The 19,682-nt window shown below is 54.9% G+C and overlaps 6 protein-coding genes across 6 annotated transcripts; 3 read left to right on the top strand and 3 right to left on the bottom strand.

Moving 5' to 3' along the window:
• Positions 1-584: 584 nt before the first annotated feature.
• On the bottom strand, positions 585-2,633 carry IAQ61_002316 (uncharacterized protein; the record flags this gene model as incomplete). The annotated part of the gene is made up of 11 exons (XM_066095499.1): positions 585-687; positions 756-1,412; positions 1,463-1,569; positions 1,634-1,693; positions 1,748-1,909; positions 1,967-1,987; positions 2,044-2,175; positions 2,239-2,316; positions 2,373-2,452; positions 2,504-2,531; positions 2,583-2,633. The coding sequence occupies 11 exons, from the start codon at positions 2,631-2,633 to the stop codon at positions 585-587; spliced, it is 1,479 nt and encodes a 492-aa protein (XP_065954335.1).
• Positions 2,634-3,527: 894 nt separating this feature from the next.
• On the top strand, positions 3,528-6,600 carry IAQ61_002317 (uncharacterized protein; the record flags this gene model as incomplete). The annotated part of the gene is made up of 4 exons (XM_066095500.1): positions 3,528-4,459; positions 4,547-4,987; positions 5,040-5,336; positions 5,417-6,600. Exons 2-4 carry the CDS (start codon positions 4,960-4,962, stop codon positions 6,598-6,600), a joined length of 1,509 nt encoding a protein of 502 aa, XP_065954336.1. The 5' UTR covers positions 3,528-4,459; positions 4,547-4,959.
• Positions 6,601-7,577: 977 nt separating this feature from the next.
• IAQ61_002318 (uncharacterized protein) lies at positions 7,578-9,074 on the top strand (the record flags this gene model as incomplete). The annotated part of the gene is made up of 2 exons (XM_066095501.1): positions 7,578-7,829; positions 7,917-9,074. Coding segments are annotated over 2 exons (1,410 nt in total), but the record flags the coding sequence as incomplete, so codon positions are not given.
• A 1,277-nt stretch (positions 9,075-10,351) lies between these two features.
• IAQ61_002319 (uncharacterized protein) lies at positions 10,352-13,354 on the bottom strand (the record flags this gene model as incomplete). Its single annotated transcript, XM_066095502.1, has 1 exon — positions 10,352-13,354. The coding sequence occupies one exon, from the start codon at positions 13,352-13,354 to the stop codon at positions 10,352-10,354; it is 3,003 nt and encodes a 1,000-aa protein (XP_065954338.1).
• An 84-nt stretch (positions 13,355-13,438) lies between these two features.
• IAQ61_002320 (uncharacterized protein) lies at positions 13,439-13,687 on the top strand (the record flags this gene model as incomplete). The annotated part of the gene is made up of 1 exon (XM_066095503.1): positions 13,439-13,687. One exon carries the CDS (start codon positions 13,439-13,441, stop codon positions 13,685-13,687), a length of 249 nt encoding a protein of 82 aa, XP_065954339.1.
• Positions 13,688-16,262: 2,575 nt separating this feature from the next.
• IAQ61_002321 (uncharacterized protein) lies at positions 16,263-19,162 on the bottom strand. Its single transcript, XM_066095504.1, has 4 exons — positions 18,378-19,162; positions 17,925-18,320; positions 16,726-17,858; positions 16,263-16,606 (listed from the first exon to the last, which is right to left on the bottom strand). Exons 1-4 carry the CDS (start codon positions 18,847-18,849, stop codon positions 16,517-16,519), a joined length of 2,091 nt encoding a protein of 696 aa, XP_065954340.1. The 5' UTR covers positions 18,850-19,162; the 3' UTR covers positions 16,263-16,516.
• Positions 19,163-19,682: the final 520 nt, after the last annotated feature.

The raw sequence follows: 19,682 nt of genomic DNA on the forward strand, positions 1-19,682 counted from the left end.
CATTGAATACGACGGCAAGATCGTATAAACGATGTAATATAGTTCTTAACCAGGCTTAATTTTCCCATCCAGAGTAATAAAAACAGCCATGAAAATTCGAACGCTTGATAAAATTAAAGTCTTCCTCGCGCCGCGACGCGACAATATGATAGCCGGTGACAGCGTGCTACAGGTTGTGGTCTGCGATGGCTTGAAGCGGAGACTAGCCTCTTCAACGTCTTCGCTGCTCTGCCTGGGTCTGGGAGCTTGCGCTTGCGTTGTGGGAGGATGAACTGCGACGATGCGGGCGTGACTGTTGTCCGCTCGAGGGATCTTGTGAACGCTTTTTCAATGAGGGGGCCAGGGTCCCAAGAAAGCCAGAGTTTTACTGAGTACTTGGGCAAAGGGCATATGCTTTTGTTCTGCTAGCTGGCTCTTCGATTGATGATTTGCGCAGACTGGTACGAGGTTGTTGATGATTTGCTGCTCATCTGGGTTGGAATGGTTAGTATAGTATATACGATTGAGTCGTCATAAGAAGGAAAGATCCAGGAGAAGGCGAGGACTGACCATAACTACGCTTCCATCCTTGTACGAATTTCGGACTAACCAGCTCTTGGTTCATTCTCTTGCATTAAAGCATCGTCGCTCTCTTCCGTAGTCAACGGCGGAACTCCGTCTTTCCAACGATGAAAGACATTGATCAGGCTAAAAGGTTTTCCCAGGTCAGAAAAGGAACCCGATTCAGACTTGCAAGATGTGCAAGGGAAACGAACCTGGGATTGCCGACGCCTACACACCATTGGCCGTCGCGGCTCCAAGCAAACTTGTAAAAGGGAAAGGCCTGGAATTTGGGAATGTCAATGCACTTGTGCGCCTTTATGGGCTGGAAGGGATCGCCTAGGCCGCGGTCGCGATGGAGTGGCTTCCTCTTGTTACGCTTCACTTTTGTGGCGGTGCCAGAGCCGGTACTCATTGCAGACGAGGCAGTAGAGGTGGACGTTTCGCGGATGTGGCGAGGTAAGCTCAAGGACAACGCGTTGGTGTTGTCGGCTTGGGCTGCCTCTTCCCCTAGATGCATTTGTTCAAGACGGTGCAGATCCCAGAAAAAGGCCCTGCTCTTCTCGTTGCCGGCCACGAGCATGGGATGGCGGCCTTGCTCATGGAAAAGCGAGAAGCGAAGGTAGAAGATGCTGCAATGGGGGAGTTCAAATTTGAGCAATCGTTGGAAACGTCCACCCCATGCTGATCGCGTGCTCGAGGTCGAGTTTGCTGGTGCTGTTACCGGCGTTTTACTATTCACGGCCGTCGAAGTCGGTATTGGGGGAGGGGGAGTCTCGAGGCGGTCAGAGCTGAAGTTGTCGATTCGCCAGAGAAGGATGTGGTCCTCTCTTGCGGCATGACTCAGGATCAAATCATTGTACCATTGTACGCTAGTATGGTAAGCATTGAGTTTTCGTCTCATGGGCACACAATGTAGTACCGGTCTATGAAATCCGTGTGGACTTCGGTAGTGGAGAAGTGGGGATAATGGATCGTTGCAGGTTTGTCGGTTCCCGCATGTTTTGTGACACTCTCTGGCACAGTCCACTGGGTTCGACTAACGGTGAGCTGATGGATTCGGTCTTGCACGGTTTACTTTACTTGGACTTACCAAGTTGACTCTGGTGTCCATACCTGCCGATAACAAGTAGCGGCCTTGGCGGTGATAGGCCTAGGTAACTCAGTATGGGGATTGTCGAGAATCTAGCACCAACATGTGACTGACCAGTGTCAAGACCTGGTCTTTGTGACCCTGGCCGTAACAGATTGCTGCAAGCGGCTGTTTCTTGTGGGCAGGGAGCAAACTCCATATGCGAATGCTGTAATCGGCACTTGCTGAAGCCAATAGGGCGGGGTCAAGGGGCGACACAGCAAGATCATTGATACTCTAGCAGAATGAGTGACGACTCGTATGGAGATGGCGGGGACTGGAGGACACTCATACATCACCATGGCCTATCAGCGTCTATTTCTCAATCAGCATCCGTACTCGGCGCATCCTCATCAGCTGGGCAGCGGTACCTGCACGAGCTCGCCGGACCTGACATTGAGAATTCTTATCTGCGATATATCGCCAGTGACACAGACCAGAGGGTCACCATTCTCAGCTCGTGACCAGACAAGACTGTTGTAGTTGTAGGGCTGAGTGGAGGCCTAGGTGGGTGGATGAGTGAGTGAGTAGGCTCTGTGGTTCCCTTGCTCAGGCATCCAGCTTACCTGGGCTGCATCATGCTCAAACCAGCGGAGGACCTCGATGGTGCTATCCTTTTCCAAAACGCAGCGACAGATGAGTGTCTTTGCCAATTAGCGATGGGGCGGGGGCCAGAAGGCAGACAGGAGGTGACACGGACATAGTGGTCTCCACAAACGGCGAAGACAGGGTCTACGCCAGGCAAGGTGTAAGGATAGAAGTCGACGTCGTAGCACGGGGCTGGACGCAGTGAGTAAGTTTAGACGAGAGGTTAGCCGGATGGCTGCTCACCGGCATTGAAGCGCGACTTGGCCTGTCCCTGCAAGACTGATTAATGATGGGGGGTTCCGTGGGGAGATGGTGAGCGAACCCCCAGTCTGACTGTGCCTCTCAGTGAAGGTATCTCGCCATGTTGATTCATGATGAGAGAGAGAGAGAGAGAGAGAGAGAGAGAGAGAGGTGGTAAGAGAGTAGTACTACCAAGCAGAGTACTAGGGTAGCAAGTAGCAAGAGGACTACTACTACCAAGTAGAGAACGAGTACTGAGTATAGTAGGAGGACTGCAGCAGCCAAAGCGCCCGGCAGCTGGCAGCCGATGGCAGCTAATGCAGGGCAAGCAAGAACCGGTCAGTGGGTTGTTGGAAGTTGGGAAGTGGACACTTGGCAGAAGCAGGCCAGGACGGGACCGGCTGCTCTTAGTGTCCCAGCGAGCCTAACCTACTCTTGTCCCTTGTACTTACACCTCTTCTTCCCTCTATCTATCGTTTTGCCAATGGGAAGCCGGGCCGAGAACGAGATTGGTTTAGTGTGCTTGCAGCTTGGATGTACATGTCGCGTCCATTACACACGGTACCCGTCTACTACAAGACGGTCTCTATACTCTACCCAAGCATGAGGATGAGGATGGGAGGTGGGGAGGTGGTGTGCCCATGGGAGAGTGAGTGGTAGAGTAGCGCGCTGGACTGGCAACTGGGAGGAGGAATTGGGTGAAGGAGTGAGTGAGGAGGAGACGAGAAAGGAGGACGAAGAAGGCTTGGCATTGTGGCGCACTACCTAGCGCGGGCCAGCATCGTCGATTGGGGGCCCCAGGAATTCGCGCTTCAGTGCAACCCCAAGAGGCACGGAGGGAGGAGAGCCATGATGATCTAGCAAGTCTTGACCTGTGTGTGCCAGAGTACTAGTCCAGGCAACTCTCTGGCCTATATCCATCCTTTGCATCATGGCAGCCAGAGACACTTGCATGTACACACTCACACTCACACTCACACTCACACTCACACGCACACTCACTCACACGCACACTCACTCACACGCACACTCACTCACACGCACACTCACACTCACTCACACGCACACTCACACTCACACTCGATGAACCACTCACATCACCCTACATGCAATTCCTTCTTCAGCTGAGACATGCATCTGGCCTTTTGCCCTGTAGCTGTCGCCTCTACCCAGCTGCCTACCGCAGGCCACAGGGCCACACAGGCCACACAGCATACGCACGCACACACGCACACACGCACACACGCACACACGCACACACGCACACACACACACACACCACACACACAACATTCCTTGTTGTGCTTCACTGCTGCTCCTGCTCCCCTCCATGAATCCATCACCTCAATGGCCATGATCCTTCCTTCCCACCCCCCCGTCCAAATAATGGCCTGATGTGCCGTCAGCCCCGCCCTGCAACTGCCAGCCCTTGAACTTTTCTTCTTCTTCTTCTTCTTCTTTTCTCCTCCTCCTCCTTGTCGGCGTTCCATGGCCATTGCCAGGATTGGGTCCTGTAGTACACACATATGGGTAAGAGTATTATCGCAAATCAGAGACTTGGAAGTACGGGTAACGGGAGGGTGGGTACGGTAGGTTAAGAAATTCGCCAAACTCGCCAAATTTCTTCTGCCCCCTCGGCGCCACAGCCACACGTCGCATTCGCGTCCCCAGCTCCTCGTCCGCTTCTCGTCTGCTGCCTCCCGCCGTCCGCCTGCGCCTGTCGGTCTTTTCTTCGCAAACCTAGTAAAAGTCCGCGTCTGCCTGCAATCCCTTCGTCCCGCCCGCACACACCCCTGCAAGAAGAGAGCAGGCCAGCCAACCCAAAGTAAACCGCCTCCCCCCAAGTCGGAAGCCACCTGCTAGCCTTTTTCCCCACACGCCCACACGCCCATCCGCCCACTTTCGTCCTTTCGTTGTTCTCACGTCTACCTGCCGGTACTCTACTCTACCGACTGTCTTGTATGTCTCCTATACCGTCTGCCCCTTGCTGTTGCCGACAGACAGGGCAGGGCTACTACTGCGACTGTAATAACACCTGCTTAGCAGTCACCGTCAGCCTTCTCCTTCCATTACATCATTCCTGCGCCTGACTCGTGTTCAACTCCCACACCCTCCACAATAACCAACCCACCAACCCACCAACCACCCTTCCCCTGCCCTACCGCTCGCATCTTCACTGTTGCAGGCGCGTGTCACTCACTGTGCTATTCTACTTGTTCCAGACATTGGCACCGCTGCCTCATTCAGCCTGCCCTGTGTTCCCACCCCTCCCCCCTTCCCCCTGGCACCCTGTCTGCACTCTGCCCGACCCTACTTCAACCGCCTTTGGCCCTTTTTTTTTTCAACCTCTCTTCTCGCTCCTCCGCCGCTGCTTCCCTCGGATTATTAGATTCGACAGTTGATTTCGGACGACAGCGGTAGAGGAAGGACCGATCATCCTCGCACCTGCATCTGCCATCATGGATACTACCTTCATCACCATCCATGGTAAGTTAAGCGAGAGTCTGAATTGGCACCAGTGCTTATCACCACGCCATAGATTTGTCCGACGACGCCAATATTCTCTATTCTTCCGACTCGATTGTCGACATTCTAGGCCACACCCCGGACGAGGTCGTCAACCGTTCCGTCTGGCAGTTCTTCCATCCCGATGAATTGCCATTGGCCAAGGTCCAGCACAGGCGAGGTGTCCAGCTCGACAAGGCTGCCGTCTTGTCCTACTGCCGTCTGAGAAATCGCCAGGGCGAGTGGGTCGGCTGTGAATGCTGTTTCTCCGTCGTCTACGATGTGCTCGTCTGCTGCATCAGCATCTACCGTAATGGCATGCAGAGCCAAAGTAAGTCGTCCATCTATCCCAACGCATAGCACTAAAATATAAAAAAAAAACTCCCCACGCCGCTGACGCCAGCCAACCAGAGCGAGCCGTTGAGGCCCCTATAGTACGGAAATTGTTCGCCTCATCCCCCAAGGACCCTCGGTACCATATGCTGTCACATCTCTCCAGCAAGTTTGATATTGGCCCAGAAGAGCAAACCCATGAGCCGCGTGCGGCCCTTTTCCTGAATAGATTCACCCGAACCCTGACCTGCATGTATGCCACCAGTGGCATTGAGCAGATCATCGGCATCTCGGGCGAAGCCATGAAGGGACGTAGCTTCTACTACTGCATTGCTCCCAACTGTCTCGAGGATGCTGTTCGCTGCCTCGAATCCGCCAAGGGCAACGACTCTATTGCTTATATGCGCTTCTTCTTTCGTGATCCCAGGCAGGATGATCCCCCCGAGGCCGTGTCGTCGGAGAGCGAAGATGATCTCATGACAGACGCGACCAGTTCGGGAGAGGAATCCGAAGGCGGAGTAGATCTCACGAATCCTTCTCACTCCGACAGCACCCAGTCTCGACACCGGTCCCATCAGTCTGATGGAAGGGGCAACAGTGATGCATCTCGTACGCAATCCCGCACGAATGCTGGCAATAGCAGTCACCCTGCCGATACCCACCGTGCCATCTTTGGTGAACGGCCTTCTGCTCGCTCCACGACTTCCTCGGAAATCAGCTCGCCTCGTTCCGAGATGCGTGATGAGCCCATTGAGCTCGAGGCCGTCATTTCATGTACCTCGGATGGCTTGGTCGTATGTCTACGCCGCGCTCGCCCCATGCTCCCTGGAACGATGCCGGTGGCCAATTCGGCACAACAGTACAATGGCATCTATGCGGCACCATGGGCAACCCAGCCCGTATTCCACCCAGCGCCACCACAGATGCCTCAGTATCCCCTGGGTGCTCACCATCCGGCCATGGCACAACAGGCGCCCCAAGTCTCACAGATGCAGAAGACATTTATGCAGAGCATTCGAGACGTCGCCGTCTTTGCTTGGGCGCTTACAGGCATCAACGGCAGTCTTGTCGACTATGCGCGAGGCAAGCCACTTGGAGAATCCCAGCCGCCCACCGGCTTTCCGGTGTGGAATCCCCTCCCAGATCCGGCTTCGTTTGCCAAACAGAATTCAGCCACGCCCTCAGGTTACGGCTCTGCGTCGGGCTCTAATAGTTCCTCGAGCAATGACCCATTTGGCTTCGGCGATCCAGGTCTTCGTTGAGAGCTGCCAGCAGCGACGAAATGATCAAGAGCCGCTTGTGCCAATTGGCGCATGTACCATGTACCGAATAACATGTACGTAAGAGACATGGTAATATGGCTGCATGTCTATGCAGTTGCAAAGTCAAGGCAGCAAGTGGATGCGCGGTCAGATACAGATGCGATGCCATCGTTTCCTGCCATTCTACGATCTAGCGTAATTATAGAAGACCAGGTCTGGGTCACATCTGGCGATCATGTATGCTGCCACCCTGATGGAAATCATCTCTCTTTCACTATAATAAGTAGGAACAAAAAAAACTGAAAAAGTCTCCACTCATCGTCGCGCATCATGTCGTGCGCATCCACCCAGCCAAGTAGGATCTATCTCTATTTACTGGACTGGAGCGAAAAAAAAAAAAATTGCTGCTCCATGATCTGTTTCGACGAAGGGGTGAAAGCGTCACAAGTGCCCTGTGTGCCATGCAGGAACCAGGTTACGCCAACTGAGCAAACCGTCGGGCCCATGCATATGGCCTTGCAACTTCTGCCAGGCCTTTGCAGCTTGTGTCGATGACACAAGCTTGGCTAGTATGATACCCAAATGGCAGGGCCATTACGCCCAAATCGCCCATCTCTACCGTGCGGCTTTGTGTCGTGGCTTTGTTCACCTCATGCAAACCCCATATGACCTCACGTTCTGTTCCAGAACGCCGAACCACCTTTGTTTCGACAGTGCCAGGAAAACCCATAGCTTAAACGCGCGACCAATGAGGAAGCAGTGTATACGCCTGTTGTCACATTGGGCTATTGTCTCCCGTTCGGCTCTGCAGTCTGCCGCTTTGCGAAAGATCTTTTGTGCATCGCCACGCTGGCGAGGCTGATGCCTTATCCATTCGCTAACCTCTTGCTATTCTGTTCCTTTTGCTTGCTTTCCATCTTCTTCTCCAACGTCACCTCAGGATCGTCGTTACGGAAGCTCGTCTACTCATCAGCGACATGTCTTTGGCAACTTCCAAGACGTCGTGCTTGTCCAGCACATTCCTACTCTGGGCCTTGTTGGCTTTTCAGTTCATGACGGCGTGTCTTGCGCAAGATAGCTTGTCTAGCAATGCGGTTGTGACGGCTTCAACCACTTTGAGGAGTGCATCAAGCAGCACTACCTCGGCGCCGTTACAGACACATACAATCCAGGTCGGACTAGCAGACCATAGGATGGTCCCTAATGTAACTCGTGCAGCTATAGGCGATGTAAGTTGTCCTAACTTCTTGACGTTGTGTACATGGCGCCCTCACTTCGACCGACAATTGATCCACCCAGCTAACTTTTTTTTATAGACATTAGAATTTAGGTTCTTTCCATTGAACCATAGTGTAGCCCGTGCCGAATACCTCATGCCCTGCATTCCCTATGAAATGTCTGGACCCGGTAAAACTGGCTTCTTCACCGGCTTCCACCCCGTCTCTGCCGTCCTTGATGATCCACCCTCTTACTCGGTCCGCGTCAACGACACAAACCCCATCTTCTTCTACTGTTCTGCACCGGGGTCCTGCATCAACTACGGCATGGTGGGAGCTGTCAACCCAAGTGAGGACCAGGACATTGAGCAACAGCATCAAAAGGCAAAGGATAGCACCTACATGCTGAACCCAGGCGAGTCCTTTCCAGCAGAAGGAGAACCCGACGCTGGCTACGGCGGCATCAATGGCACGGGAGCCGGTGATGGCGGCGGCACAGTCGCAGACACCAAAGCAAACTCCAAATCTAGCCTTTCCCCGGGAGCCATTGCAGGCATAGTCATCGGCGGCATCGCCGTCCTCGTCCTCGCCGCCCTCGTCTTCTTCTTCTGGGGCCGCACAAAGAGCCTCGAAGACGAAGTCGACCGCAAAGCCGGAACCCTACGCCGCATCAGCTCATCCTCGCGCAACAAACCTCTACACAACAGCGATCCCACACAAACCCCTCATTCTCCGCCACCGACCACTTCCCCAAGCACAAACGGCGGATTGGCAACTCTGGGCTACCCGTTCAACAACCCCCCCGACTCCTCACCCGCAATGAGCGAAATCCTCCAGCACCAACACCATCAACACCACCCAACACACCAAACCGGCTACAGCACCCCTGCACCAGCTTACCACACCCACCCCGCCGCCCTCCCCTATAAATTCGACCTCAACACCCCAACAGGCCACCCAGCCTACCCTCCCCTTTCCTCCTCCCCCGCCCCCTTTGAACTCGCACACCACCCCTCCCGCACCGTCTCCCCGCCCCCCCAGCCTTATCCGAATACCCCGCCTACACACTCCCCCGCCCCGCCCCACGATACCAAGTTTCTCTACAGCCATTATTCGGGCCTCGAGGGGGGTGGGCTGGCGCTGCAGAGTGCCGGGGCGGGGACGGGGACACAGGTGGCGCCCGCGCCGAGTTATTTCGAGTCGGTGCAGCGGCCGGGGGTGTGGCATTTTCATGGTGGGGGTGGGTTGGTGGAGATGGAGGGGGAGGGGGCGGGGAAAGGAGGGGAGGGGGATGGAGATGGAGAGAGTCAAGGTGTGGAGGGGGGAGGCGGGAAGTAGAAGGTCTTGGCTGTGAGCGGGAGCGTGGATGTAGATGTAGATGTAGATGTAGATGTAGCTTGAAGTGTTTTGACTTGTAGGTGGATGACATGGACATTTCCTTCCCTACAGCTTGAGATTATCACATGTATCGTGCACTTTCTTCTTTTCTTCCCCCTCCTTCTCTTCTCATCACTAGGCTAGACTAACCCAAGCTCAGTAGCCTGTTATTCCTCTCCACCAACAAATAAACAAACAAACGTCTGGAGAAATCAGAACAGAAAAAGTGCACGGATTTGACGGTGTGCGTGTTGCGTGGTTGAGTTGGGAGGGTGGGATGTAGAATGTAGATTGTGTGCATGTGTGCATGTTGTATTGTAGGGTGTTGAGCAGCGTTGATATTACTGTAGGAAGAGTATGGAGATGGAGGGAGACAAGGGAGGGAGGTGGTAGACTGATAGGAGGGAAACTATAGAGGGGGAAGAGCAGGGAAGAGGGTAGGAAAAGGAAGAGAAAGAAAAAATAACATTGGCGTTATTCATTCTTATAATGCCTGTTCTCCTGTAAGCTCCCTCTCTCCCTCTCCCTCTCCCTCTCCCTCTCCCTCTCCCTCTCCCCTCTCCCTCTCCCTCTCCCTCTCCCTCTCCCTCTCCCTCCTAAGCCCCCCTACCCCGCTTGACTATCACACCCCTCACCCATCTACAAAACCCACAAAAGAAGCATGTTAAATACCACATACCCATATCCTTCCTGATTCCACACTCCCTAAGCCCCGTCAACCCCATAAACACCACAAACTCCACCCGCACACGCCCAAGCATCCCCCTCCCCCCCCCCCCAAAAAAAATCAACGTCTAGAAAACAGCAGCTCAAGGGAAAAACTGGCACCAAAGAAGAAAAAAACCAAGCTTCTTGTTCACCGACTAGCTTGTCCACTCCACTCCACTCCACACTCACCCGCCCGCTCTGAAAAAAAAACAAGGCTCAATGGGCGTAAGAATCAGTGAAATTGGTAAAACGGCAAGAGCCAATATATACAAGAGCTATTTAAAATAATAGCCCAGGCCACGAGACCAAAATCCCCAAATCCCAAATCCCCAACCCACCCAAAATCAGGTATAAAAAAAGCACAAGCACAAGCATAACACAGCACAGCACAGCACAAGAAAAAAAAAGGAGTGGGGTATCGCGACTAAAAAATTGTCATTTGCTCATATCTAAGTGGAAGTAGACACCACAGTCGTGGCCGTCGACGCGCTCGCCTCCATGGGCTTTGCATCCTCCGCTACGGGTGTCAAGGCGCGGTCTGCCGCCTTGGGCGGCGGCGAATGTGTGCTACCCGCAAGGCTCGCAACCGAGAGCGTCGGGGAGCTGGTGGGGTGCGAGGTGAGTGGAGGGGTGGAAGCAGAGCCTGTAGAGTGTGTTTGCGCTAGTTTGGCCCTGCTCTTGGTGTAGTCGCTCAAGCTGAGCTTTTTCCGCGCTGGGGTCGGCTTGACCGCATTCGTTACCGCGGGGGAAAAGGGCGAGGCGATTGTAAAGGTATTCGGCGATTGCACAGCGCTTCCTTCCGTCAGAATCGCTGATGTGGACCCCGGTGTCAGGGCCCGTGTGTTGTTGGTAGCGTTGCTCATGTCAAGCTTGGCAGGCATGTCAACGTGAAGATCCACAAACTTTTGTGCCACACCCGTGGTGGACTTGGGTGACGGTTCTGCAGCCGTAGACGCATCCTTGCTTTCTCCCGTCGCAGATGCAGGCCAAGGAGGGGCCGGCGGCTGTATCGGCAACGGCGAAGCTTCTGCAGTGACTTCTACTACTGCTGGCGCATCAGGCATCTCTTCCATCTTGGGATCTTCGGGTTTAGGCGAGTCCGCTCTCTCGGCTTCGCCCATGTCGACGTCAGCCATGGGTAGTGGGGTGGCCTCCTTGGCCGGCGTGAGTTCCCGATGCCGTGAATCGGCTACCGTTTCCGTCGAGAGATCCATGGCAGAGGGTTCTTCCAAGGGCGGGGATGGCGGCAAGGGCGAGGGCTTGTTGGATGATACATCCTTCAAGGCGGGCGACCTTGCTTCCGTCTTGACGGACGCTGACCGTATCCTCTCGCGCTGAAGTTTGTCTTCTTGCGCCTGCTGCAAAAGCTTGCGCTTAAACGAAAGAGGTGGTTTCATTTCCCGTGGTTGGGTGAGGATAGGTGCTAGTGATGATTGGTCGTCTTCCGTCTGCGTTGAGGCTTCCTTGTATACAGGCTTCGGACGGGGCGCAGAGCGTCCATTCGTTCTTGTGGAACTACCCGAGGTTTTGCGAGCCACTCCGTGACTGTGTTCGCGATGTCGAGCAGAGGGTGAGGGATCTGGATGGCCTATCCGCCGCTGTATCTTCTGGTTAGTCGAGGGCGTCAGACTGCGTGGGGAGTGGCCTACCGAGGACGAGAGCGTAGGCGTATTCAGTGTCGAGCCAGCGCTGTTCCTCTTTGCCTTCTTTCCCTTTTGCTGCCCATCAAAGTCAATCTTCTCAAAGAGCTTCTCTTGTTGCTGGATTTTGCGCTTCTCACGCTCAGACATTTTTGGCTCGCCGCCATCGACCGAGAAGTGGGTTGCCGGAGTAATGTCACGGCTGCTGGATTTGTGCGAGCCCGAAGTCGATCGCGCGTCCATTTCATCATCGTCCACGTCGCGATTGTGGGACTCGCTACCCGCGCGACTATTCGTTGCATGGCCCGTACTCACAGGGGAGACCAGTGCCTTTTTGGACTTCTTGCTCTTAGACTTGACAGGTTCTGTGATGGTATAACGGCGCGCGCGCTCCAGCAAGCATTCGAGACCAGTCGAGGCCGGGTCGCAGGCACAGCCTCCAAAGTTGGCCAAGACACAGTAGACCCATGGCAGAATCCGCTTGAAGCCTTCTTTGGCGCCATGAGTGACAAACTTGGCAAGCTGCTTGGTCACATCAGCATCGACGTCCCAGCCCACTGTGAGCTCTTCGCCAGGGTTGATCTCGCGGGTCGCGAGGAAGCAAAAGTGATACTCGTTGCTAGTCTCAATGAAGATCTTCATAGACATGTTCGGTTTGCAGCTTCTTCGTGCGTAGCGTAGAATGCTGCCTTCTTGCCGAGTGTCAATGTATATTGGCAGGTGTGGAGGGAAAAAGACAAAGGGTTCTGGGTGTCGCAGCAGACCCCATCGGTTGGCGGGATCCTCAATGTAGTCTGATCTTCGGCCTATTAGACCCTTTAGCTCGCCAATATAGCCACCGTCAGCAACAGGTGCCTCCACGGTGATGAAGTGCCACTGAGGATGCAGGCCGTGTGCCGTCGTGGCAGAGTCGATATCGACTCGTCTGACGATTTCAGGAGCCTCCAGTTCCTGTATCGGGGTCTCGATTCGCGAGAAGAGGTCCTGTGGTTTCTTACCACCACTAGCTTCGGCCAGGGCATCTGGATCAGTGAGCCATGTCGCAATGTCGTTGGCTACATCGATGCGTGTGTAGGAATTGCCCTCTGGTGAAGGCACCTCAGCTTGGGTATACAGGCTCATAAATTCAATGGAAAAGTCTTCGATGGGTCCGTCTGGGTTCGTGGGAGACTTGACAGGGCTGTGGCCGTTGAGCATGACCGACGCGCCTCGTTTGCGCGAGGTAGGAGCGAGGGCAGGTGCTTGGCTGATGACGCTGACCGAGTGAGAGGCGCGATGGCTGGTCTTTGGCCGCTTCGTAGGTGGAGGCTGGTCCCTTGGGCTGCCACTCTTACGGTCTGGGTTGTAGTGAAGGTCATGATTCGATTGTACCGGCCAGCCGTTGGGCTGAACGGAGCCGAGCGGATCCTTGGTGCGCTTCTTTGGGTTCTTGACAGTTGATTTCGACCTGCTCTTCTTCTCGCTGACGAGCAATTCCCTACGCTGACGTTGTTTCTCGGATGCGGCACGCGAGTCGATAGGTCTTGGGAGGCAGTCTGTGCATTCGTGGACATCGGGGACCTGCGAGGCAGACTCGTAGTAGCAGACAATGTGTTGCCATGTGTCGCACTTCTCGCACAGCACCGTATTGCCGTCGTCGTCGGCGAAACCACAGATGCACTTGATCGTGGACGACTCTTCCTCCTCGGCGGCTACCTCGCGCGGCGCGGGAGAGCCATTGGTGAGTGAAGGCGGTGCTGCAGGGACGTTGAATAGGGCAAGCGATGCGGGCTGAGGTTCAGCATGCGCCTGGACGGACGAGACTTCTGTCATAATCTGGCAAGCACGCTGGGTGAGTGGTACGATGGGATGTAGCTGTGGTTTTACGCTTGATGTGCTATGAGTCGTAGGTGTCGCATGACGCCCAACGCGCGACGAGGCAGGACGCAGCAGGCGAGACGGCTGCGAGACGAATGTAACGACGGCCACCGACGATGGCTGCTTGATGGCGAACGATTCGAGTGGCTATCGGGTGGGGTGGCAGTGAGCCAGGTGAAGAGGCTTTCGTGGCCGGTTGCGGCGTGTGAGGGCACGATCAAGAGTGTCGACCCCAGCCTCGGGGGTAGTGGACGACTGCAGGGCCAACTCCTAGCATGCGAAGGGTAGAATGAGCAGACGGGTAGCCGTGTGCATAGGTGCGCGGTGAGGTCGAGGCAACAAGGCACTGGACAACGGGCAGCGTGCTATCGAGGTGGAGGCGGAGGCGGCAGGAGAGAGAGGGAGAGCGAGAGAGCGAGGAGCGAGGGGGGCCGGCTAACAAAGAGAGGCGAGCGGGCGTCACGGCGGGAGTGGACGGCAGCGAGTGCGCTCAAAACAGGCGGGCGCTCGACAGCGGGCTTTTTGAGGGGCACAAGGAGGTGAGGGTAGAGGGTGAAGGTCGAAATGGCAGGCAGTGTACGAGGCAAGATGGGTGCTTCAGGAAGGGACGCCCAGCGCGCCGAAACGAGCGAGCCAGAGCAGCTTAGCCCCGCGCACGGGCCAGGGTGGTTGTGGAATTAGTACCATTTGGGATTTGGACAGAGGCAACAGAACAAGAGAAAGACGAGGACTGGGAGCGGGGGGAGAATCCAGCACTTGGGGAGAAAGCTAGGCGGGTCCTGCGAGAGGCTCTGCACTGCACGGCCTGGCCGTAGGTGGCCAGCTCCCTGCCTTGGGGGACAGGACGAAAAGGCACAGGGGAGGGCTTGCGCGACAGGTCCATAGTCTGAGTGTATGTGTGCGTGTATGTATGTATAGTATGTATATATGTGTGTGTGTGTGTGTGTGTATGCGTGTGTGTATGTGTGTGAACGTGTGTCTTGGTCTGTGTGTCTTTTTTGTGTGTTTGTGGAAGCAGTGGATGGGGCTGCGCGTGCGATGGTATGTACTCGGCTTCCGAGCGAGACGACGACAACGACAACGACGACAACGATGACAACGACTGACATGCGCCCAGGACTGAGCAGCCATGCAAAACGAGTCGGCGAAGGGGGGGGGGGGGAAAGGCTTGTGGATGTGACGAGGGGACGGCCAGGCAGCGCTGCCCTTGAGAGTGGGTGGCCGTCACAACCAATCGGCGCCATGCCCCACGAGCCGGCGCACAAAACCTGCAGACGCCGCTAGGCCGAGTGCGGGACTGGCGTGGCGAGATGGTACCGTGGGCAAAGTCGTGGGCAAGTCGACGATCAAGTTCGTCAGGGCGAACACGGACCTCTTTCTTGCCCAAACAACATGGCCTGTCTGGTGGGTGGTTATGGAATGCCAAGGGGGGGAGGGAGGGAGAGAGGCCGTGAGCTATGGCTGCCATACTCCCACCTGTCCAGGCTGGCTTGGTCCCACGGCGCGCCAAGGCATGCACACGGCGGCTGTCTGCTGCCCAGGTGTCTGCTGTCTGTTGGCTGTTGGCTGCCTGGTCGCTGGCCGTTGCCCGTTGCCCGTTGCCCGTTGCCCGTTGCCCGTTGCCTTGTTGCCTGCTGCCCCCGTTGTCAAGGGCGGGTGGCCCTCGCTGACGGTGACAATGACGGGGCGTCATGACAAGTTGGCAAGGTACAATACCTACCTTAACCCTACCCACCAACCCGCCAGCAAAAGAGCCCAAGGCCTTCATTCCGCGTCGCTGGCCTAACGCGAAAAAAAAACAACATCGGCAAACAGCTGAATCGCCCCGCTCGTCCTGAAACGCTGCACACCTTGCACACTAACCATATTTGCATCTAGCCCCAAACCACCCACAGCAACCACCCACCACCCGCCAAACAACTACTCCGACATCCGACTACTCCGACCTCCTTGATACGAGAAGAAAGCGAGTAACGTATTGATTAAAGAAGAAATAGAAGATCTACCTAGAGGTGGCTTTATCTACCTAGCCTACTAGTCCCTATTAGGACGTATCCCAGTTAACCTAGGATAAGGGAATTGCTACTCTAGTGATGGTACAGTATAGTAGTAACCACCACAGAGTAACAGGCAGATGCTATAGATGAACAAGAATGAACACTCCTCCCCACCGACCGACCAGCCAACTAACCACCGAGTCCGCCATGATAGCCATGCAATAGTCACTCGGTATCTCCACTTGTGTACATGCAGTGTAGAGTACCAGCAACACACTCACGTCCCACAATCCACCGCTCCAACCATCCTCCTCTCCTGCCTCCTGCCTACATGGACATGCAACCCTGATCCCCCGCCCCCCGGCCAAAATGACGTGCCGTCTTATCCACCCGCCACCTACACAGTACTTGTAACAGTACCTACCCTATCCTACCGTAGGTAGGTATCTACACTACAGTACTCTACTTACACCATGATACTTGCCTACTTGCCTGCAATGCAACTCGTACGCCCACCCACCCCCCTCCCCCAACGAAGACCCTAGCACTTTGGCCCTACCGAAAAAGGGGATCCAACAACAACCATGTACCCCACTGGTTCCCAGGATGCCCATTTTGGCATCACTTCTCCGGCTGAATTCACCTCCTTTGTACTCCTAGCCCATTTGGATAGAGTAGCAGTATGCAGAGCATTGAGCTGCCACTACCTTTGTCTGTCTTCACACTCCTCTTCACCAAGGTAAACCATATTCATTACCTACAATAGCAGCCACCTCCAGCACCAAAAAAAGGAAACTGGCGAGAACGACAATGGCAACGACAAAAACAACAACGATAACGGCAATGCAAAACAGCGGGCGCCAACAGCAACAAAAGTACGCTTGAATTCATACCCCGAAAAAAGACAATGATTCATCTTTCATCCCCACAACCCCCTTAACCTGCCTCATGCCGCAAAATTCTGATTCCACCCCTTGGTATATATATAAAACATTGCTTTACTTGACCTTGGACGAATAACCCATAGTACACACACATCACATCACATAGACACACAAACAAAACAGAGCAGGAACAACACGCCGTCCCCACATGTGCCTTCTCATCTTGACGTCACTTCCTACTTCTTGCCATAGGCCTGATCAATCTGCTTTTGGTACTGCTTGAGAATACCCCTGCGATTGAGCTTCTGCGCTGCCGTAGTGAGGCCCTAGTAAAACAGTCATGGTCAGCCGGGTATTCCATTCATCGCTGGGTTCATTCTCCCGAGAAAAGATGGTGTGGTGGAACCGGGATAACCACCTCCCCAAAAAAGAAGAAAAAACTTACATTCTGCGGCGTCCACTCTTCATCCGCCAACACAACACCCTCAATCGTCTCGAAGCTGGCAAGACCGCCCTTGCGGCCTGCGTCTTGTAATTGCTTCAACACCGCACTGTTGATCTTCTTGTCATGCACCAGTTCCTCAAGGTGGTCTCCCTTGACGCCTTCCTGCGCCGCTAGCTTCTTCAGCGCCGGCTCGGCAGGCACGATAATGGCCACGGGCTTCGAGCGATCCTCTGCCGCATAGACGCAAATGTTGGCCACAATAGGAGCAGACCGGTACACCGACTCGAGTTTCTCGAGCGCAATGTACTCACCCGTCAGTGTCTTGACGAGATTCTTCTTGCGGTCAATGATGCGGATTTCGCCCTTTGCATTGAATTCGCCCACGTCGCCCGTCTTGAACCAGCCGTCCGAGGTGAAGGATTCTGCGGTTTCCTCAGGCATGTCGAGGTAGCCATCGACCACACTACCACCGCGGATCCAGATCTCTCCCTGCGGTGGGTTGCTAGAGGTGAAGTAGCTGGCATCTGCAAAGTCGACGAGCTTCATTTCAATCGACGCCGGCATTTCGCCGAGCGCATGCTCGTTCCAGGATAGAGGGTCCATGAGCGCACCCATAGCGCAAGTCTCGGTAAGACCATAGCCGCTGATCATTGGCGTAATCGCAATAGAGATGAAGCGCTGTGTCTCCTTGGAAATGGGCCCACCACCATTCAAGCAGATACGCAGCCGACCACCTGTAGCCTCCTTGACCTTGTTGAAGACAATAGCGTCAAAGATACCACTGCCTGGCAGACCAGAGCTGAGAAGGAAACTCTTTGCTGCATAAGCGCCCCAGAAGATCTTGCTCTTGAGCGCGCCGCCCGCTTCGACCTTGTTGACGATGCCCTTCTTGATCGTCTCCCAAACCTGGGGAACACCGACCATGACAGTGGGCTTCAGCTCACGGATGTCACCGGCGCAATTGCGGACGGACTGGTCGGAGAGGGTACGGATTGTACCGTAACCCATGGTTCCACCCCAGTAAAGTACGGCGTTTTCGAATACGAACTCTAGGATATGGGCGGCAGGTAGGTAGGTGATGAGAACGTCACCAGGGCCGAGATATCTGCCAACAATCACATCCACACCAGCGACTTTTCATAGTGTCAGCACGTTGTCATAGTCACTATGTATGCATACAAACAGGGTTGTGGACTCACCAGCAGCAACGACGTTGCGGTGCTTGATCATGACACCCTTGGGCGTGCCAGTGGAGCCAGAAGTGTACATGATACATGCCAGGTCGTCGGCCTTGGGAGGCACAGGCTCAGCCGGGCTCTCCTCGCCAATGCGGATCAGCTCATCGAAACTGATGACCTTTAAGTGTGGGTGTGCGTTGGTGAGGGCGTCAATATCCTTTTGCTTGGGGTCGTTCTTAGTGCAGTAGACAACCACCTGGACATCTTTGGCATCCTTCATGGGGTTCACCAGCTTGGGTAGCAGCTCAGGGTCTGTGAACATGACTTTGGCGTTGGTCTGAAGCATCGAGTGCTTAAGGCCCTCCTCGCCGAGTGTGTCGTACGCGGTGACGATGGCAAGTGACTGTGAGAGCGCACCTGGAGTGTGTAAGTTACTATCCATTCAATCACTGTGGTGTGCCTCCTGGTACTCACCATGGGCAGAAGCCAGCCATTGCATGCTCGTTGCAGCAAACAAATGCAGTCTGTCGTGGGGCGCAAAGCCCAGCGCCCTGAGGCCACTACCCACAGCCAGGGCCATCTGCTCAAACTCGACAAAGCTCTTGTACTTGTAGGGGCTGAGCTCAAAGTACTGCCATGTCTTGTCCACCTCCTTTTCCTGGCCATCAACCATCTTCTTGACCTTTTTCGTCTCCTCGTGCACATTTACGATGCGCCGTGCGCCCACGGCCTTTGCATTTCCAAACTTGGCCGAGGCGTGGCGCAGAATGTCGTACAGCGTCTCCACGCCTTCCATGGGCTTGAGGATGAGGCCGTCCTTGGCGGCATTGTTGCGGCGCGGTATCGTCTCGCCCTCGACTTTTTGTGCGCCAGCGGCCTCTGTTGTGTAGGGCCCAGGCTTGACGGCCTTTGCCTGGGGCATGAGTTTCTTCAGATCACCCGACATGGTGGCGGATGTGGTGTAGGAACGGTACTGGGGGAGGGTGAGGGTGAGGGAGGAGAGTAGCAGAGCGAGGGGGATCGCTGAGCAGATGAAGAGCAGGCGCAGCAGTGAAGGGGCCAGCGGTGACAAAGACTAGCAGATAGTCACCAGCGGAGGACAGCGGATGGGCTTTTGGAGGCTTAGGAGTTGGCGGCAGCTTTCAGGCGAGTGTTCCAGTGTGCGCAAGCTCAAGATGCAAGAGCGCGCCAAGCTCAAGTCAGTCAACAACCCAGGCCCCGGCTTCTTGAGCAATGACGCACTTGGCCTGGGGGACAACTATGTAGTTAGGTATGATTACGGAGTACATAGGGTTACAGGTACATGAAATAGCCGCAATACAGAGCACAGAGGACCTGGTACTCATGCCACACACTCGATCGACAGCGCATAACAACCAGCCGCCATGCTGCCATAACAGCATCCTAGCTCTATTCTATGCGAGACGAGTGGTTACTTTTTCGGTTATCCACCTGTATACACTCACCAAAGTCTTTACGTGCGTATATCGTACTGGGAACTTCCACGTCCACACACACACACACACACACACACACACACGCACACGCACGCACGCTGGCACAACACTCACCGTCATTCTATACAAACAGTACACAGTTCTTCCATGACACTGCCCCCCAATCGATGCATGGCTTACCTATAAGCAATCGCACATGAAGCCGAGCCCCCGCCGTCACCGCCGCAATTAGTCCCTAACACGGCACCACAGCCAAAACTCTCTTGGGATGTGTTGGATGTAGCGGAGCCAAGAAAGTTTGCGGCCGTCCCATTCCTTTCGC

This window comes from Plenodomus lingam (genome assembly GCF_022343315.1).
Source record: "Plenodomus lingam strain CAN1 chromosome Unknown contig_14, whole genome shotgun sequence".
NCBI lineage: Eukaryota > Fungi > Ascomycota > Dothideomycetes > Pleosporales > Leptosphaeriaceae > Plenodomus > Plenodomus lingam.